This window comes from Emydura macquarii, unplaced genomic scaffold (assembly GCF_026122565.2).
Source record: "Emydura macquarii macquarii isolate MOO-44397 ecotype Brisbane River unplaced genomic scaffold, CSIRO-AGI_Emac_v2 contig_1254, whole genome shotgun sequence".
Lineage (NCBI taxonomy): Eukaryota > Metazoa > Chordata > Testudines > Chelidae > Emydura > Emydura macquarii.
Genome location: NW_027131391.1, coordinates 8370677 through 8387257, shown reverse-complemented (window position 1 = coordinate 8387257; position 16581 = coordinate 8370677). Strand labels below are relative to the sequence as shown.

Below are 16581 nucleotides of genomic sequence, written 5' to 3'. Positions count from 1 at the left end.
ACTCCAGAATGTCCTCCCAGGCTGAGGGGTGGAAAGAAGGCTGTAACCCTTCCATTCACAGAACACAAGTGACGAGAAAGCCTGGATCCTTAGGGGAAATGCTGGGAAACCTTCTTTAGAAAAATCATTTCTATTTCATGTGTTTTCCACCTTGCTGTTTCCTTGATGGGGACATGGATGTGAAAACACAATCTGTGGTTCTAAGAGTTCATTGGTCATTTCTGCCTGGTGCTTCTGTCTCCCTAGCTGATGTCATAATCCTGTTTGTGATGTCACAGTTGCTGGTTATGGAATGTCACAAGACCCAGGAATGTGTAATGAGATCAGCTGGATAACAAGCAGCAGGAGCTGGTGAGTTCTTAGGGAAGAAAGACCCCATGTTTAGGTTAATGTCTGTAGGATGAAGAAAAGAGTAACTCTGTATGTTGGCACCCTTCCCAGATGGCTGGAGGACAAGTGAGAATGGCTTGATTTATTACATTGTCTGGGGGGATATCGTGTCCATATTAATCTAGATTTCCTGTGTCCAGTGCCAAAGCTGATTGGAGTGTTTTCTTAGGTAAATGTTACTTTAGTTTGACCCAGGGTAGGTTTGGGAGCTGGCTAGGAATGAATTTGTAGAAATGCAGCGTGGTCAACCCCAGGTGTTCAGAACTGAGCCATCAGGCCCCCAAACATCATGAGATTTTTTTTTCCAAATGTTTTCTTATTTACCTTTCAGTTTATGAGCTTGTAGGAGTCAGGTTTTCAAGCTTTTCTCTGCAACCTGGAAGGCTAGAAATATACACACACACAACCGCCCCTTTTTTAAACACAAGCTGAGAGTCTCACATGATTCCCTGCACTGGGTCTTCAACCAAATCAGCAGCTGGCACCAGACTCATGATACAATGACTGTGGTTGGCAACATTGTCAATGCATATTAAAGAATTGTTGAATGTTGGGTGTTTAGAGCAACAGAAGTGGGGGACAGGGGAGGGAAAGGTGGTTGTATGAGAAACTGCTGAAAGACTGGTCTTGGGACAACCTGGAAGTTACACAAGACTGGAGTAATTTCTAGGAAAGCTGCACAGCGCTGGAGAGACCAGCCTATGGGTAAAACCCTGGCTCCACTGAGATCAATAGCAACACTCCCATTAACTTCAGTGGGGCCAGGATTTCACCCTGTGCATGACCAGGACCGAGGGAGACCAGCTCCGGGTGAGTGGATGTCTTGGTTTGGAGGGTGGCCCAGCGCTGTCTTGCTGCATTAAAGCCGGCTCCGCTCCAGCACCAGCAGGCCCCTGGCTGGCCTCCCAGTGCTGCTCCTGGCCCCTGAGACTGCCAGGGGGCCCGGCCAGCTGCGCTGCTCGGGGGCCTGGACTACCCCCCTCGCTCACTAGCCAGTGCACAGTGAAAGAGAGAAGTCAGGGCCCCCGGGCTCTGAGCTCAGCATCAAAGGGGGGGAAGGCCCCCTGTTGTGCAGAGGGCTGAAGAAAGGGGGGAGCTCAGAACGTGCCCGGAGCAGCTGTGCTGTGCTGTGCTTTGCTTTGCTATGAAGGTGCCGAAAGAGCTGCCGGAAGGGACTCACTGCAATGTTTATGGATGTTTTTATGTATTGCCAGGCCTGCAAACACCCCCCCCCCCCGCACCCCCTTTCAGCACTGAGGCGGCCCTGGAGCAGAGCTGGGCTAGATGGAATGAGCAGCCCCCGCCCCGGCTGACCGCTGCCTCCCCCCAGCCCGTGTCTCAGCGAGCAACGCTCCCCTGGCCCCACAATCGAGCTGCCCCCCCGCACCGCTGGGCCCTGGGGCGGCGCGCAGCCTCCTGCGCTCGGCTCGGCTCGCGCTGCGCATCCCGGGGCGCGGCCGCTGCGTTTCGCCCGGGCTGGAGGCAGCCAGAGGCGGCTGCAGGCTCGGATCAGCCGCCCCACAGGCTGCGGGGAGGGACCCGTCCGTTCCCCGGCCGGCGGAGGGTCCTAGCGCCGCTCGGAGAAGCGGGTGGGGCCCGCGGGCCCGGCCCGGCCTCGGCAACCGCTGCAAAGACGCCTCGCCCGCCGCTCGCCCGAGCCCGGCGTCGGGCCCTTCTGCCGCCTTGGAGTCCGGCTCGGCCCGTCTCCGGCCCGGCGGGTGCGCTGCGAGCTGGGCCCGGCTCCCGCCTTTGTGTCTGGCTCCGAGCGTCGGGCGGGGAAGCGGCGATTGCTGCTCCACGGGCCGGCCGCGCTGCAGCCGGGAGCAGGCACCGAACCCGCGGAGCGGAGAGGCGAGGCGAGGCGAGGCGAGGCGAGGAGGCTCCGGCCGGCCGGGGCATGGCTGCCGCGAGCGCCGCTCAGGTAGGGCCGCGCGCTGCACGGTGCAGGCTGGCCGCAGCCGGGCCGGCCGGGGCACAGCACCCAGCACTGCCTTGGGAGGGGACGGGCACCAGCCCAGGGCCTGGGAGACCTGCCCCGGTCTTCCTGTGTCACCAGGGGCCGGGCCGGGCCGGGCCAGTGCAGCTCTGGGGCAGGTTCCTGGTTCCCATCTGTACAACGGGATCATGGCCCGGCCCTGCCCTGGGGGGGCGGGGAGGATAAATACACTAAAGGTTGTGAAGCGCCTGGAGATCTACAGCTGAACAGCGCTACACGGAGCCAGGTACGATTATTGATTTAGTATTAACGCACCAGCTCCCTCTGTCCCACATGCAACAAGGGCTCCTATACGCCAGGCTTCCTTCTGCAAATGCCCTCTCATATACTCCCCCCCACACACACACTATCCCTTGCGAGCCCCAGCTCATTCAAGGCATTATACGGTGCTGTCTCCAATGCGCTCTCTCTCTCTCTCAAATATTGGAGGATATTTTTGCACATGACACAAAATGTGCTGAAGCAGAAGTTATTAGGCAGCCCACGTGTATCAAGAGCATCTACAGCTGTGTTAACGAAGCACGTTGCTACTACAACGCGGTGGGGAGGCGATGGGTGCTGCTTTGGCAGGAAATCTCCACAGAGACAAAGATCTCCTTGCATCCATTTGGACACTGTTTCCATCACAGCCTTGCGGTGACAGGCGTGAGCTGTCCCAGGGGAGTCACATCCTGGAGGCAGCAACTGCACTGTGTGTTGGCGGTGTGTGTGACACACCCAGGAGATGCTCTCCCTGCCCTGCTGCTGCTCTCAGGATGTGGCCGAAGCAGAGGTTGCTGATCACGGTTTATTTGTCCTTTCAGGCCCCACTCACATTTGATGACGTCGCCGTCTATTTTTCCGCGGAGGAGTGGAAGGAGCTAGCAGAATGGCAGAAGGAGTTGTACAAGGATGTGATGAGGGACAACTACAAGGCTTTGATCTCACTGGGTAACAATTACTGGTCGCTCATGTATCAGAAGCTGCAACCCCCAGATAAATAAGAGAGCTCCAAGTCACGCTGTGTAGGGTGATGACACGAAATAAAGAGTCTTGCCTTAAGCAACAGCTAGACAACTCCCTATGAAATCCCTTCATTTATTACATTCCCCCTGCAACACATCCTTCCTTGTCTGTGCCTTGGGTAACCCACTGAAAATGCCAAGGTCAGGGCAGGCTGCAACAGGAGAGCAGATTCTCCCAAACTGGCGGCTAACACTGCACTTAGAATCACCAACCAGTCACAAACAGTGCTTCTGATCCCCCACGTTGGTTATCAAGAAGCTACAACAAGAAACACACAGTCCCCTTTACTGCATTTTAGTGGCTGGCTCCCAATCAGCCACTGGGTCCAGGAAAGAGAGAAGTTATTTAACCTCTATTCTCTTATCAAAATGTTCTCCTGACCCCAAAGGGTCAGCTACCTTACCAGATCAATATGAGTTTGGATCTTACCCAAAACACCACACTGCCAGCCAATCCTTTAGTAACTAAAACTAAAGGTTTATTATAAAAAGGAAAGAAAAAAATAAGAGAAATGTTAAATGGCCAGAGCAATCAGATACATACAAATGACTTTAAAGTCCATATATATCAGATTCTCTGCAGAATTGTGGAGTTTGCAGGCTTGTACAGTTCCTCTGATGTACATCCAGTACCTGGATGGGTCTCAGTCCTTTGTTTCACAGCTTCAGGTGTAGATGAGTTGACCCAGAGGTAGGAAGCAGGAATGAAGTCCAGATGGGGATGGTGCAGCTGCCTTTTATGTCCCTTTGGCATGTGGCTTGTCCCAAACAGCCCCACAGCACATGGCATGGAAATGCCTCAGAGTTCCCTGTCCATACGCATGTTTTTACATGCCCTGGTGACTCATAAGGTGCAGCCCCTGGGTTCTTTCACTGGATTCACTGCACATTTGAGTTCCCTCGATGGGCTATGAAGCAGGCTTAGTGCTGTTGCCGTCCTGTCTGGGGGTGTCACAGCACAAGTTTGAAATGCCAGTATAGCAGACATATTTAGAACTCATCATACAAAACTGATACAAACAGAGAAACCTGCTTATCAATCTTAGCGATCCGTGACTTTTCCATTGACACCTTGCATGGCATATCTGCTATGATACTTACTGCAGTTCTGTAATACTGGTATCAGTAATAGTATGAACAGTCACTCATATGCCGGGCAGTGTCACAAAGGATCGGGAGCTCTGTAACCATTCCACCCGTTGTACAAGCTCTGCCCAGTGCCGGGCTCCATAGGCAGCGCTCCCTGCCTGCTGTGTGGTACCGTTTGTGGGAGCAGAATGGCGACGTTTCCTGTGTCTAGGGAGAAGTTCAGATGCTGAGGCCATGGGGCACACGGTGTATCATTAATGCCTGTACAGTATGTGCAGGTACCTTAGTCTGCCATGAACTGTTCAGCTTGTCTCAATCCATGAGGCTTTTTTACCTCGCTGTCTTCCTGTCTAGTTCAGACACAGAGGTGGGATTCCATCAGGAGTGTCATTTTAAAACGCTGATGGAACAGTGAGTAATTGCCGAGCTGCACATTAGAAAAACACCATGGCATGTTGGAAGGACGGTCCAGTGGTGAGCCTGCTCATCTAGACTTTAAGGGTCTTGGGTTCAAGTCCCTGCTCCACCCCAGACTGTCTGGGTGACCTCGGGCAAGTCACATGTGCCTCAGTGCCCCATCTCTCAGATGGGGGTAATAGCCCTGCTCTGCTGCACAGGGGCAGGTGAGGATAAACCTGTTAAAATGGTGAGGTGTGCAGATGTGGTAACGGGGGCCGGCTAAGTACCTGGGATCGACAGATAATTCTCTTCTCTCATGACCAGGACATGCTGCCACTAAGCCTGACATTATCTGGCTGATTGAATGCGGGGAAGAGCCGTGTGTCGAGGGTCATAAGGATGCTGGGAACGGAAACGCTTTTAACTTTGGCTCCTGCTGTGAGTAACGATTTACAAACCGTTCGGAAACAGTGAGTGTTGGGAGCCCAGGCGCCCCTTCCCGAGTGCTGGCAATGACCTCTTTGCTCCCATTTGCAAGTGCAGTAACACTTGTTTCGTTGCATCATTTTGGCAAGTGTCAGCCATGCATCCCCACCAATATATTTCCATTGCTATTGGCAATGGGGTCTTCATCTTCCCTTGCTAGAAGGTGAATGGCCCTGGAGATGGTCTGGAGAGCAAAGGTGGCTGCTGGAGTGGAATTGGCCTTCTCCCTCGCTCGCTCTCTTACACGTGCACAGAGCAAAAGAAGATTGCAGAGAACAGCAGCTCCTTCTTTCCCAAGATGATCTAGAATTGATTGCATCGCCAACGTGGTAGAGTCAGAGAGCTGTTCCCGTCCTAGCAGAGCACAGAGGCTGACAGTGCCCTGTCTGTAATGCTGATCCCATTTATTTGCTGCAAGCGAATGGAAGCCCTTGAACAAACCTCCCTCTCTCCCCCCCATGTCCTTACACTGCATTGACGTTCTGATTAGCTAGGACGTAATTTCAAAGGAATCCAATTAACAGGTCAGAAATGGTATCTGGGATGAAATTCTGGCCTCGTTAAAGTCAATAGCAAAACTCCTGGTGACTTTCACCCTTAAAGCTTAGGGAGCCTGTAGAAGTTTCCCTGTAGGGGGCAGTGCCGGGGACCCTCCCTCTGACCCTCAATCTCAGAGGGAGGCCACCGCTCCCGGCACCTACAGCTTTGGGGAGCCCGAATCAAGGGGCCGCCTCCGGCCCTCATTATGGTGAGCCTGGGTTCAGGTTGCCCTTTTTGGCTTGGAGAATAGTTTCTCGGCCTGCGGGCACGCTATCCGTCTAGGGTCCGGCCCGCTGTCAGAGACGGGCCAGCAGCGGGAAATAGCCATAAGCCCTCAGACGGGGCGAGGAAGCAGTCTCTTGCCTAGCCCTCGGGAGGGCTGGTAGGCAAACCCAGGTAGGCTCAAGCCCATGGTAGGGCGAGCCACAGTCTAAGGCCTGGCCTTGGGCAGGGCAGGGCCGAGGGACAGCAGACTCTAGTCCTTAGCCGGGGAAGTCAGTCGTCCATGGACTGTCAGCCTGGGAAGGCCGGCAGAAGCACACGCAGATGCTCAAGCCCTTAGCAGGGTGAGCAGCAGTCTGTGGCCCGGCCCTCAGGCAGGGCAGGGCAGGCAGTAAGGACAGGTCCTGGCGCTAGCCAGCATCCACTCCAGGTCAGGGTGAGGGGGACGCAGGCCCACCCGTCTCCACTGCGTCCCAGCCCAGGGCCCTGGCAGTGACGGGGTGTCCCTCACTGGGTCAGCGAGGCTCCAGCCGAAACTCACCGACTCACTGCGAGCCGCAGCTCAGCCAAACCACAGTCGGCTTCCTGGGGCTCCTGCCTCCCGCCCTCTGTTTAAAGTGCCTGGGCTCCATCGCCTTCCTCTGGGGTGCTGGGTTCGAGAGCGTGCGGGAGTCCCACGAATCTTTCCCCTGTCAACCGGCAGCAGCTCTGAAAAATGCGCAGGGTCCTCTGCGGAGGGCAGTTCCTCCAAGTCCTCTGTCCCCCAGGCAGTGGGCAGGCCTTCCTCTGGCCCCCAGGCAGCTCCTCCGGATCAGTAGGTCCCCAGGTCTGGCAGCTTCCCCTCTGTGTGGGCATCTGGTGCAGTCCTAGGCTGGCGCCCCAAAGAAGAGGCGCCCTTCTCCCTTGGCCACCGGGGCCTGATTGAGCGAGCAGGCCTGGGTTTTAAAGGCCTGGCCCCGCCCACCTGCTTCCGGTCAGGTGGTGTCCTTCTGGGCTTAAACCCCCAGGGTGGGTTTGGCTCTGCCTCTCAGTCAATCTCAGAGAGCGGCCACCCCTCCCGGCTACAGAGCCACTACAGGAACATTTGGGGGAGACCCAGATATTTGGGTGTTGATCCAAGAAGGCCAAATGTAGAGCTTGCGTGAGCAGCTGGAGCTCCGTTCATGTTAATCAAGTTGGCCCGTGTACAGTGGATCTGATCTGGACCTTCTGAGTGCAGATTGTAAAACAGGATGTAATTCTGGGGTGAAATCCGGACCCCATTGAAGTCGATGGCAAAGTTCTCATTGATGTTAATGGAGCCAGGATTTCACTCCTAATTTCCACATAAATCTGGATGGGCAAAAGCTCCGAGAGAAACTCAGGAGTGTTCCAGCTGGTGCATGACTGACAATCCAACCTCCTGGGGATGCTATAGAAATACAGTGTTAATGTCATTGAAATAGACCCAGGATGTCACTGGATGCTGCTCTATAATTATGTTAACTGAACTATTGGCCGGATGTTCTCTCTCACAGGAGCTTTCCATTCTCTCCAGCCCATGCAATGAATAATGCCTGAATTCTCTCTCCGTTGCAGCTGATGCCAAGATCAGGGGGAAGGAGGAGACTCTCAGGGGACTGCAGGTGCCCAGGCTGTTAGCAGAGGGGCTCACAGAACATGCTCTCCCGAGCTCGGACTGGGAACCAGTCTGTCAGGCTCATTCTGGCTCAGAAGATCATCAGGGAAACTCTACCGGAAGTGGCGTGGAGCCACCCCCTCCATGGCAAAGTGGGCTGACTGCAGCCACCTGGCCACACTGCTCCCTGGGATGTGAACTCCCTGGGGGACACCCGCGTGTGGCTGAGAGCAGGATCTGGCGCTCGGACGTCCTTGCTCCGCAGCCATTCACCCCCGCTGAGTCTCCGTGTAAATGCACTCAGTGTGAGAAATGGTTTGCTGCCCTGTCAGCCGCTGGCCGGCACGACAGCATGCCAGGGCCCTCCACGTGCCCGGAGTGCAATGGGAGCCGCGGGGAGAGCTCTCATCTTGTTGCACGTCAGAGATGTCCCCCCGGAGAGAACCCCTGTCTGTGCGCTCGCTGTGAGCAAAGCCCAGCACCGACCGGGCACCAGAGAATCCACCCAGCAGAGCGGCTGTACAGGTGCAGTGAGTGTGAGAAAAGCTTCCGCTACGAGCAAGAATACGCCTGGCACCAGCGAGCCCACGTCGGGGACAGGCTCTATAGATGCAGCGGGTGCGAGAAAAGCTTCTGCTCCAAGCAGGAGTTGGCCTGGCACCAGCGGGCCCACGCAGCCGAGAGACCGTACAAGTGCCCCACCTGCGAGAAGCGCTTCCGCTACAAGCAGGAGTTCACGTGGCACCAGAGAGTCCACGTGGGCGACCGGCCGTATCAGTGCCCCACCTGCGAGAAGCGCTTCCGCTACAAGCAAGAGTTCACGTGGCACCAACGGAGCCACGCCGGGGAGAAGAGCTACCAGTGCCCGGGCTGTGAGAAGAGCTTCCGTTACAAGCAGGAATTTGTGTGGCACCAGAGGATCCACGTGGGAGTCATCCATCCCTGTCGATGCCCCACGTGCCACGGGACCTTCCACTGCAAGCAGCAGTATCCGAGCCACCAGAGACTCCACGCCGGGGCGGGACCCTACCGCTGTCCTGACTGCGGGAAAAGCTTCAGCCAGAGCTGGAACCTTTTCGAACACCCGACACCCCACACATGCCAGAGAGATCGGCTGGACGGGCAGAAGCCTTCCAAGGGGAGGCAGGCTCAGCGAGGCCGCCAGCAGAGAGACCCGGTAAATCCGCTGAGCCTGCAGAACGTTTCGGGGGGAGCCTCTGCGAGCCCAAAGCAGGAGAGGCGCTGGATTGATGGGCCCAGTGCGCGAGAGCCTCACGCATAAGCACAGTGCTGCGTGGGCAAGAAGGAGCCTGGAAAGGGGCTGAGCGGGTGGGAAGAGCTATAGAGTCAGAGTCCCCCGGGGAGCACGTGAGAGAGAGACGTATGGCAACGAGTTTGCCGTAGGTCCAGCGGGACTTCTCTGTTCTTATTGCTCCCCAGAGGGGCTCAGATACTGCGGTGATGGGCAGCAGGGCAGAACCCTAAAACAGGTGGAATCCAGGGACCCGTCTGGCTTCTGACTCTCTGCCTTAGTGGTGTTAAATGGGCAGCTGCTCACGTGTCCATGCGGTTAAGATGCACGCCCCGTTCCAAGCCTGCCTGCCTTGTCATGTAAATATGCCAGGAGATCTCCATTCCCTGGGGGGAAACAACCTGTTGTGGTGGAGGACGTCAGTGCTGAGAAGTCAGGAAGTTCAAAATGCTGAGCCCTCTCAACAGTGACAGCTCACAGCCCAAGGTAGAGGCCTGCAGAGACCAAGGCATGTAAGGCTCTCTTCCGGCCTCCACTCCTGCCCCCAGATTGAACCGTTTTGCTGCCACCCTGTGCCCCATGTCATAGAATCCCAGAAGGGTAGGCCTGGAAGGGACCTCAAGAGGTCATCCAGTCCAGTCCTGCGCTCGGGGCAGGGCTACGTAAGAACTAGACCATCCCTGACAGGTGTTTGTCTGACCTGTTCTCGAAAACCTCCAATGACGGAGAGTCCACGGCCTCCCTGGGTAATTTGTTCCCGTGCTACCTGCTCTGACAGGAAGTTTTTGTCCAGCCTACACCTGCCGTGCTGCAATTCTAAAGGAGCAGCTGTGTGGATGCCTTCCTTACTGTTACGTTGCTCAGAGCCTGTGTGAGTAAGGTAACAGCACCACCTCTAGAGGGCGCTCTCAGGCTAACATAATGGGACACTTCTTGCACTTGCCACTGTTTGAAAATCGAGGCAGCTGGGTCGTGACCCACCAGTACCCACTGCTGCAAGGATCCTTCTAGCCTGGAAAGCCTGTAGTTACCTGAGCATTGCAGTGGGTTTGGAGAGTTTCAAAGCACAGCTTTCCATGCCTTTCTGTGACCCCACCCTTGCCCTGTCCCCCTTGGGAAAGCGATTGCTGGAGCCAGATTCACACAGTGCACGGAAATGCAGCTGGCCCGGTGCAGAGGCGTTGGCTCCCTCCCACCACGCAAAGCCAGTCATGCCTGGCGTTTTTCTGCCCTACATTTCAAACTCTCTTTTCATGCCATAGTCCGAACTTTTCCTGCAGCCAAATTCTGATACGCTGGTGTAACCCCAGGGCAGCTCCAGTGAGTTCAGTGGTGTTCACACTATTGTAACTGAGAGCAGAATTTGGCCATTGACTTAAGAGCTTGTTCCTCCTGGCGTTGCTCCAGGGCAGTGTGATCAGTAGGAGCGGTAGCCCCCTCTGCTCCTTGGCCCGTCTCTACCATCTTCTTGTGGAGCATGAGAGCTACCACAAGGTGACTGCAGGAAATGGGATCTGCCACTTGGGGTGAAGGGGGTCTGGACTGTCCCTTGTCCAGGGATATGGGCTGAATCCAGCTGGATGCATCCAGATCACTGAACCAGTGAGTTACAGCTGGTCCATTGCATATTTCCTTCACACCCAGGCTCTGGAAATCTGCTCCCTCTCTCTGGTTTTATTTATTAGAGGATTATAGGAAAGCACGGGGTGGGTCAAGGCACTGGCGTGGGGCTCAGGAGACCTGGACTCAATTCCCAGCTCCACTGCAGACTCTGCATGCAAACTTGGGCCAGTCTCCCTGGCTCTGTAGTTCAGAGTGATGGGGAGGCCCAATCTGCTCAACGACGTGGAGCTGCAGGGATGGGGGCATGTCGGTACCTAGACAGATATTTTGCTTGGTTCTCCCCACTCCGCTCACGTACAGATGCCCCTCGCCCGCTGCTCCGTGACTCACGGACTCAGTAGCAGTTCACTTCCCCGTGCCTCTTAGCATCTGCTGAACGAGGTTGCTCAGTGCAAATGCCACCCTGCTGGGGGGCACAAGCAGTGGCGTTACCTCAGGTAGAAAATAAATGGGACGAGGGTCTCCGATGCCACTTCTCTCATTAACAGCATCTGTCCATTCTTCATGGCTCCCTCCCTGCTGCTTATCTTGGAGTTGGAAGTGTCTATCCCTCCCCCACAAAACAAATTACTGCTGGACTTCAGGAGTGCTTGATCCTGCTACATTGCATCCCACCTGCTGGCTGCCCTCCTGTCCTGTCTCTCTCACCCCAGCGCCTGCTGCCATGAGAAACTACTCAGGGCCTCCCTGCTGGATATCATAGCAACGCTCAGTGAATGAGTCCCATGAAGCTAAGTAACAGCCTCGCGTACCTGCCCCAGTGACGTGCAGAGTAGAGTTATGCAGAGGCCTCCCCCCCGCAAGCATCGTACACTGTAGACTCTTCTCAATGATGGCACTGTGGCATATGCTGTGTGTGAGATTGTACGCTCCTGGGCACAGGGGCCTCATCTTTATGTTTGCCTGGAAAGTGCCTAGCACAGCGTTGAAGCTACACAAATAAAATATATGAAAAGTGTGCCCACTGTCTGGAATGCGCTTTCTGTCCGATGGCGCAAGGCTACGTCTCTCTATTCCACTTATCGCTAGCCCGCTGTCACTACAGGAGGAGTAGGGAGGCGGGTTTCCCTCTGCATGCAGCATCGGTGAAGCCATTCCTGGATACTGTGATCCAAGCATGTTGGAAAACTGGAAAGGGTTTGGAGACGAGCCACAAGACCGAGCTGAAGTTAGAAATCCTGTCTGACCGTGCGATACTTAAGGAGCTTGATCTATTTAGTTTATTACTGAAGAGATTATCATCAAAGGATAAGAGGGGAATTGATACCTGCGTGGCGGAGCAGATTTTAGGGGGCTCTTTAATCTAGCAAACGGGCAAAACAGTATCTGCTGGCTGGAAGTTGTAGTTAGAAAAATTCAAATTGGAAATAAGATGCAACTTTTTTTAACAGTGAGGGGAATTAACCTTTGGTGCTGCTTAACCCGGAAGGTGGTAAAATTCTCCATCACGTGGAGACTTTAAATCAAGACTGCATGTCTCTGGCTCTGGCTGTAAGAGACGTGCCCTGGTTTGACCATGAATTACTGGGTGCAATCCGGTCACTTGCAGAATAAGGCAAAATAATTGCCTTGCTGCAGGAGTGCTTGGGTAAGACTCTGGCCTGTGTACGTAGAAGGTTAGACCAGATGATCACAATGGGGCCTTCTGGCCTTAAAAATCTGTCTAATCTATCATCGTCCTCATATTAGCCCAGGACTGTAGTGCCTAGGTGCTGAACACACGAATTTTAACTCTGGTTTCGTTTTGGTAGGATTCCCCTATGTGAGGTTGTATTTCGTAGGCTGACTTTCTTCATGAGAAGTTAGGGGAATTTTCAAGGGGGGAGAAGGACTCCAAAGCCAAAGGAAAAGCAAAGAGATGCTCTAAAGAAAGCAAGATGTGGATTTCTCCTGATTTCATGTGGTAACGAATACAGAAACCAGCCAGAAATGCTCACATTGGGAGAAGTAGCAGCACTCACCTTTTCTACACAATTTCCTTTAATCTCTTAAGTATGGCAAGATACTTACAGAATTGTTCTGTGGACCAATGAATGCATCATTTCATTGCTGGATTTCAGACATCTACATTACCATGTTGTACTTGATCCAGAATTTTTCCCTGGTGGCCAGCTCCAACTTCCATTAAAGTCAGTGCAAAGCCTCATCAATTTCAACACCAATGAGATCAGGCCCTGTATGAACACAGCAGTAAGAGTGGAGAGTGAGTGAGGGGAAAAAGCCAGATCAAAGAGAGACCGTTGAAAGAAAGAGAAAAGGAGTTTATTGCCTAAATTGTAACTTGGAAGTTGAAGCGGCAAAGAAAGGGCTTGGAAAAGTCCAGCAGGAAAACTTAATGTTCCATTTCCAGAAGGGAAAAAGCAAATCACTTTGGTCAAGGGAAAGTTTTGAAAGCTACAATGGGGTTAAAAGCATGAATATGTTCTGTGTATGAAGCTTAGTATGAGACATATTGGAAGGGATTTTCACAAGAGCCGCAGGAATTTAGCTGCCCAACTCCCACTGAATTGCTGTGACCTTAAAAGAGAATTGAGGGCTGAATCTCTGAGGATGTCTCTGTTCATTTCACTTTACATAGGTCCACCTGCCTAGTGCTCTGAGCCTCTGAGCACATATTAGTGTAAAAAAATTCATAAACCAAACTACAGCAACATGCGTGCAGGATTCAAAACATAATCCAAAAACTCTTTCTAATCTTCCTGGCTTCCCAGGAAAATTCTTCAACTGCCAGTTATGTTCTGGTCTGTTTTACCTCCTTTTATCTCTCCAGTCTCATCTGAGGGAGAAATAGAGGCCTTGTGGCACAGATAGACGTCTGTGGGGGTAAGATTTCAACCCTGACGGCAGGTTTGGAGTGACGTGAGATTTAGTTGTTGCTCATGACTTTTCAAAATCAGGTCACTTGTTTAGGTGCCTGAATTAGGCCTTAAAAGCCGTTTTCAGGTCCCCCATTCTTTCTCACCCTCTGAGCGTTTGTGTGTGGATGTGGAGCAGGGGTTCCCAACCTTTTTGCCTTGAGGGCCACAAATGTAATTTTTACAACCCTGAAGGGCCACCCATCTCCACCAGCAGTCCCCCTCCCCCCACGGCAGCCAGAGGGAAGGAGTTCAGCGGGGAGGATCTCCCGTCCCCCTGGCTGCAGCAGGGAAACCCTGTGCTCCACCTGGGTCCCTAAGTAGCAGCTCCCTTCTGCAGCCCAGGGGATGGGAGATCAGTGCTCCCCTCCCTCTGGCTCCAGCAGGGACGCAGCACCTATGGCCCCAGGCGGAGGGCTTTGCTGTGCTCCCTGCTACAGCCAGGGGAGGGCAGCGCTGATCTCCCATCCCCTGGGCTGCAGTAAGGAGCCTGCACCGGCAATGCGCTCCACCTGGGTACTTAGGCAGCGGCTCCCTTCTGCAGCTGCGGGCCCCTCTGAAAGACCCTGCAGGCCACAGGTTGGGATTGGGAACCCCTGATGTGGCGTGTCTCACAGACTAATACAGCCGCTGGGTGAATCGGCTACATGCAGATTTGCGTGCACCCTCCCCCCCCCCAGTATAATTGGAATTAAAGTTCCAGCTGCTCTCAGATCCCATCAGCAGATGGTGCCCAAACACTCTTGGACTGCAGAGTCGGCCGCGTCCCATAGCCGCTTCTGCACGATTAAACAAGGCTGCACCTTGGCCTCAGCATCCAAAGCAGCAGCAGCTTCGTGGAAGGCCGAGAAAGCCTCGCCCCGCATCTTGCGAGGCCCTTTTGTCTCCTTCGCTTGCAGAGGAAGCGAGCAGCCAAAAGCTGAAAGAGCGCAGCTGCCCTTGGTTCGTCCTCTAAAGCAGTGATTCTCAGCCAGGGATACACACACCTCTGGGGGTACGCAGAGGACTGCCAGGGGTACATCAGCTCATTTAGATAGTCACCTCGCTTTACAACAGGCTACATGAAAGGCACGAGTGACGTCAGTACAAACTAAAATTTCACCCAGACAGTGACGTGTTTATACCCTTCTATATACACGACTTTGAAATGTAAGTACAATAGTTATAGTCCAGTTGATTTAGTTTATCATTATATGGTAAAAGTGAGAAAGAAAGCAGCTTCTTCAGTGCCACTGTGCTGTGACACTTCTGTATTTTTTATGGCTGGTTTTTGTAAGCAAGTTGTTTTTAAGTGAGGTGAAATTTGGGGTACACAAGACAAATCAGACTCCTGAAAGGGGTCTGGAAAGGTCGAGAACCACTGCACGAAAGGCTCCGGGTCTCCCCAGGGCTGGTTGGGGGCTAAACATAATGCTAATACACTGCGTAGCATTTTCCCCTCGTTTGTGCTGGAGGATATGAACTGGGAGGTGGTGATTGGGCTGGTGGCCAGTGGGTGACCACGGTCGAGGGAACCACATTGAGCTGACCTGTGACCACAGCCATGCAGCCGCCACAGCTCAAGGTACGGGTTGACCCCAGGCCCTCCAGCACCAAAAGACACAGCCTCTACTTACTGCAGGAGCTAGCGGCCACAGCCAGCCACGTGGGGGAGACATGGCCACACGTACTAAGCCAATGCGTTACAGCTGCCCTACCCATCACTATACCGGACTGTTTGTGACCAGCCAAGCGCTGTGATTTCCATGGCAACGTGTACCTCAGTTCTGCTGTCTGGGCCCTGGATTCTGCCACACGCCCTGTGAGGATTCTGGCCCGTCTGCTTAAAATGCCGTCAAAAACTCGATGTTTGGACTGAATTAAAATGCTAACGAGCACACCAAACTGCAGAGTCGTCCGTGGGGACTGGGTTCAAAACACAGTGCTTGGAGGTTGGGATTTTTTTTTTTTTGGCCAGCTAGTGGAAATTGTTGCCACTGACATTACTATCGGTAGGTTTCAGAGTCGACGACCCGGGGAGATGGGGGGGGCAGGTCACACCGTTTAGCTGTTGGCTCAGCTGCCTGCAGACTTGTGTGGCGCCTGATGTAGCGCTTAGCACGGGGGTCCCATTTTTGAAAGCGCTCTTTGCTATCAGCAGGGTTAGGACAAACTGTTTGTCCTAGGGACTGCTCAGCAGATCTCAGCACACCCTTCCGCTGCAAAGGGGTTAACGCCCAGCTCCCGCAATTGCTGAATACACGGGGGTCCCAATCCCAGGCCCCATGGCGTGTGCAGGGCCGAGCGCATGGTTGACACAACTAAGCGTAACACAGCAGCAGCCGTGGCTATGCAGGGGGGGGGGGTGTCTCCTTGTGCTGAAGAAAATGTGTTAATCAAAAAGAAAATAAGGTGGCTGTTTCCCAGAATTGTTTATTTGCCCAATTAACTAGCAACATGCTCAGTCTATTAAAACCCTAGGGCAGGACCCAGAGCACTTCCTATTTGCGGTTGCATTTTGCTGCTGCCGCTGGCCTCTTGGGTCTGTTGATAGCAACTTATCAAGGCGGCACATGAGCGAATGAAACCGCAATACAGCGTTAGCGTCCATGCACATTGTGCTAATCGAAAGAGACGCACCTTAAAAACAGGCCCATTTCACATTAAACCTGTGTAGCTTGTTACTGCAGTGGCTTCAGTCATGGCCCAAGACCCATTGTGCTGTGTGCTGTACATTATTTATTAGGTGCAGTACGGTTGTGTCTAGGAGCCCTGATCATGGCCCAGGATGGCATTGTGATCGGTGCTGCACTAACAGAAAACAGCTGGTCCCTGCCCCAATGGGCTTGCAGGAGAAATAAATACAGTGTAGCCAACGCTCTTGATATGACTGCACGACTCACACTGTTTGGTGTTTTTAATTCACGCCCTCCCCAGCTACTGGAGTCATGTGAATAGCAGAGAAGCGCAGCTTTTGTTACGGAAGTACATTTCTAGCCCTTATGATTGTGGAGAAAAACCTGAAACTATGACCGTTAAAGGCTCAGAAACCAGACGGGAAATTACATTGATCATGGAGTTACAAGCTCACGGTTTTTAAAGACAATCTCAGGATTTTGGGCGGGGGA

General features: G+C 53.6%; 1 protein-coding gene across 1 annotated transcript; it reads left to right on the top strand.

Moving 5' to 3' along the window:
* The first annotated feature begins 2101 nt into the window (after positions 1-2101).
* Positions 2102-11570, top strand: LOC137154501 (zinc finger protein 25-like). The gene is made up of 4 exons (XM_067550195.1): positions 2102-2311; positions 3190-3316; positions 5203-5316; positions 7705-11570. The coding sequence occupies exons 1-4, from the start codon at positions 2288-2290 to the stop codon at positions 9024-9026; spliced, it is 1587 nt and encodes a 528-aa protein (XP_067406296.1). The 5' UTR covers positions 2102-2287; the 3' UTR covers positions 9027-11570.
* Positions 11571-16581: the final 5011 nt, after the last annotated feature.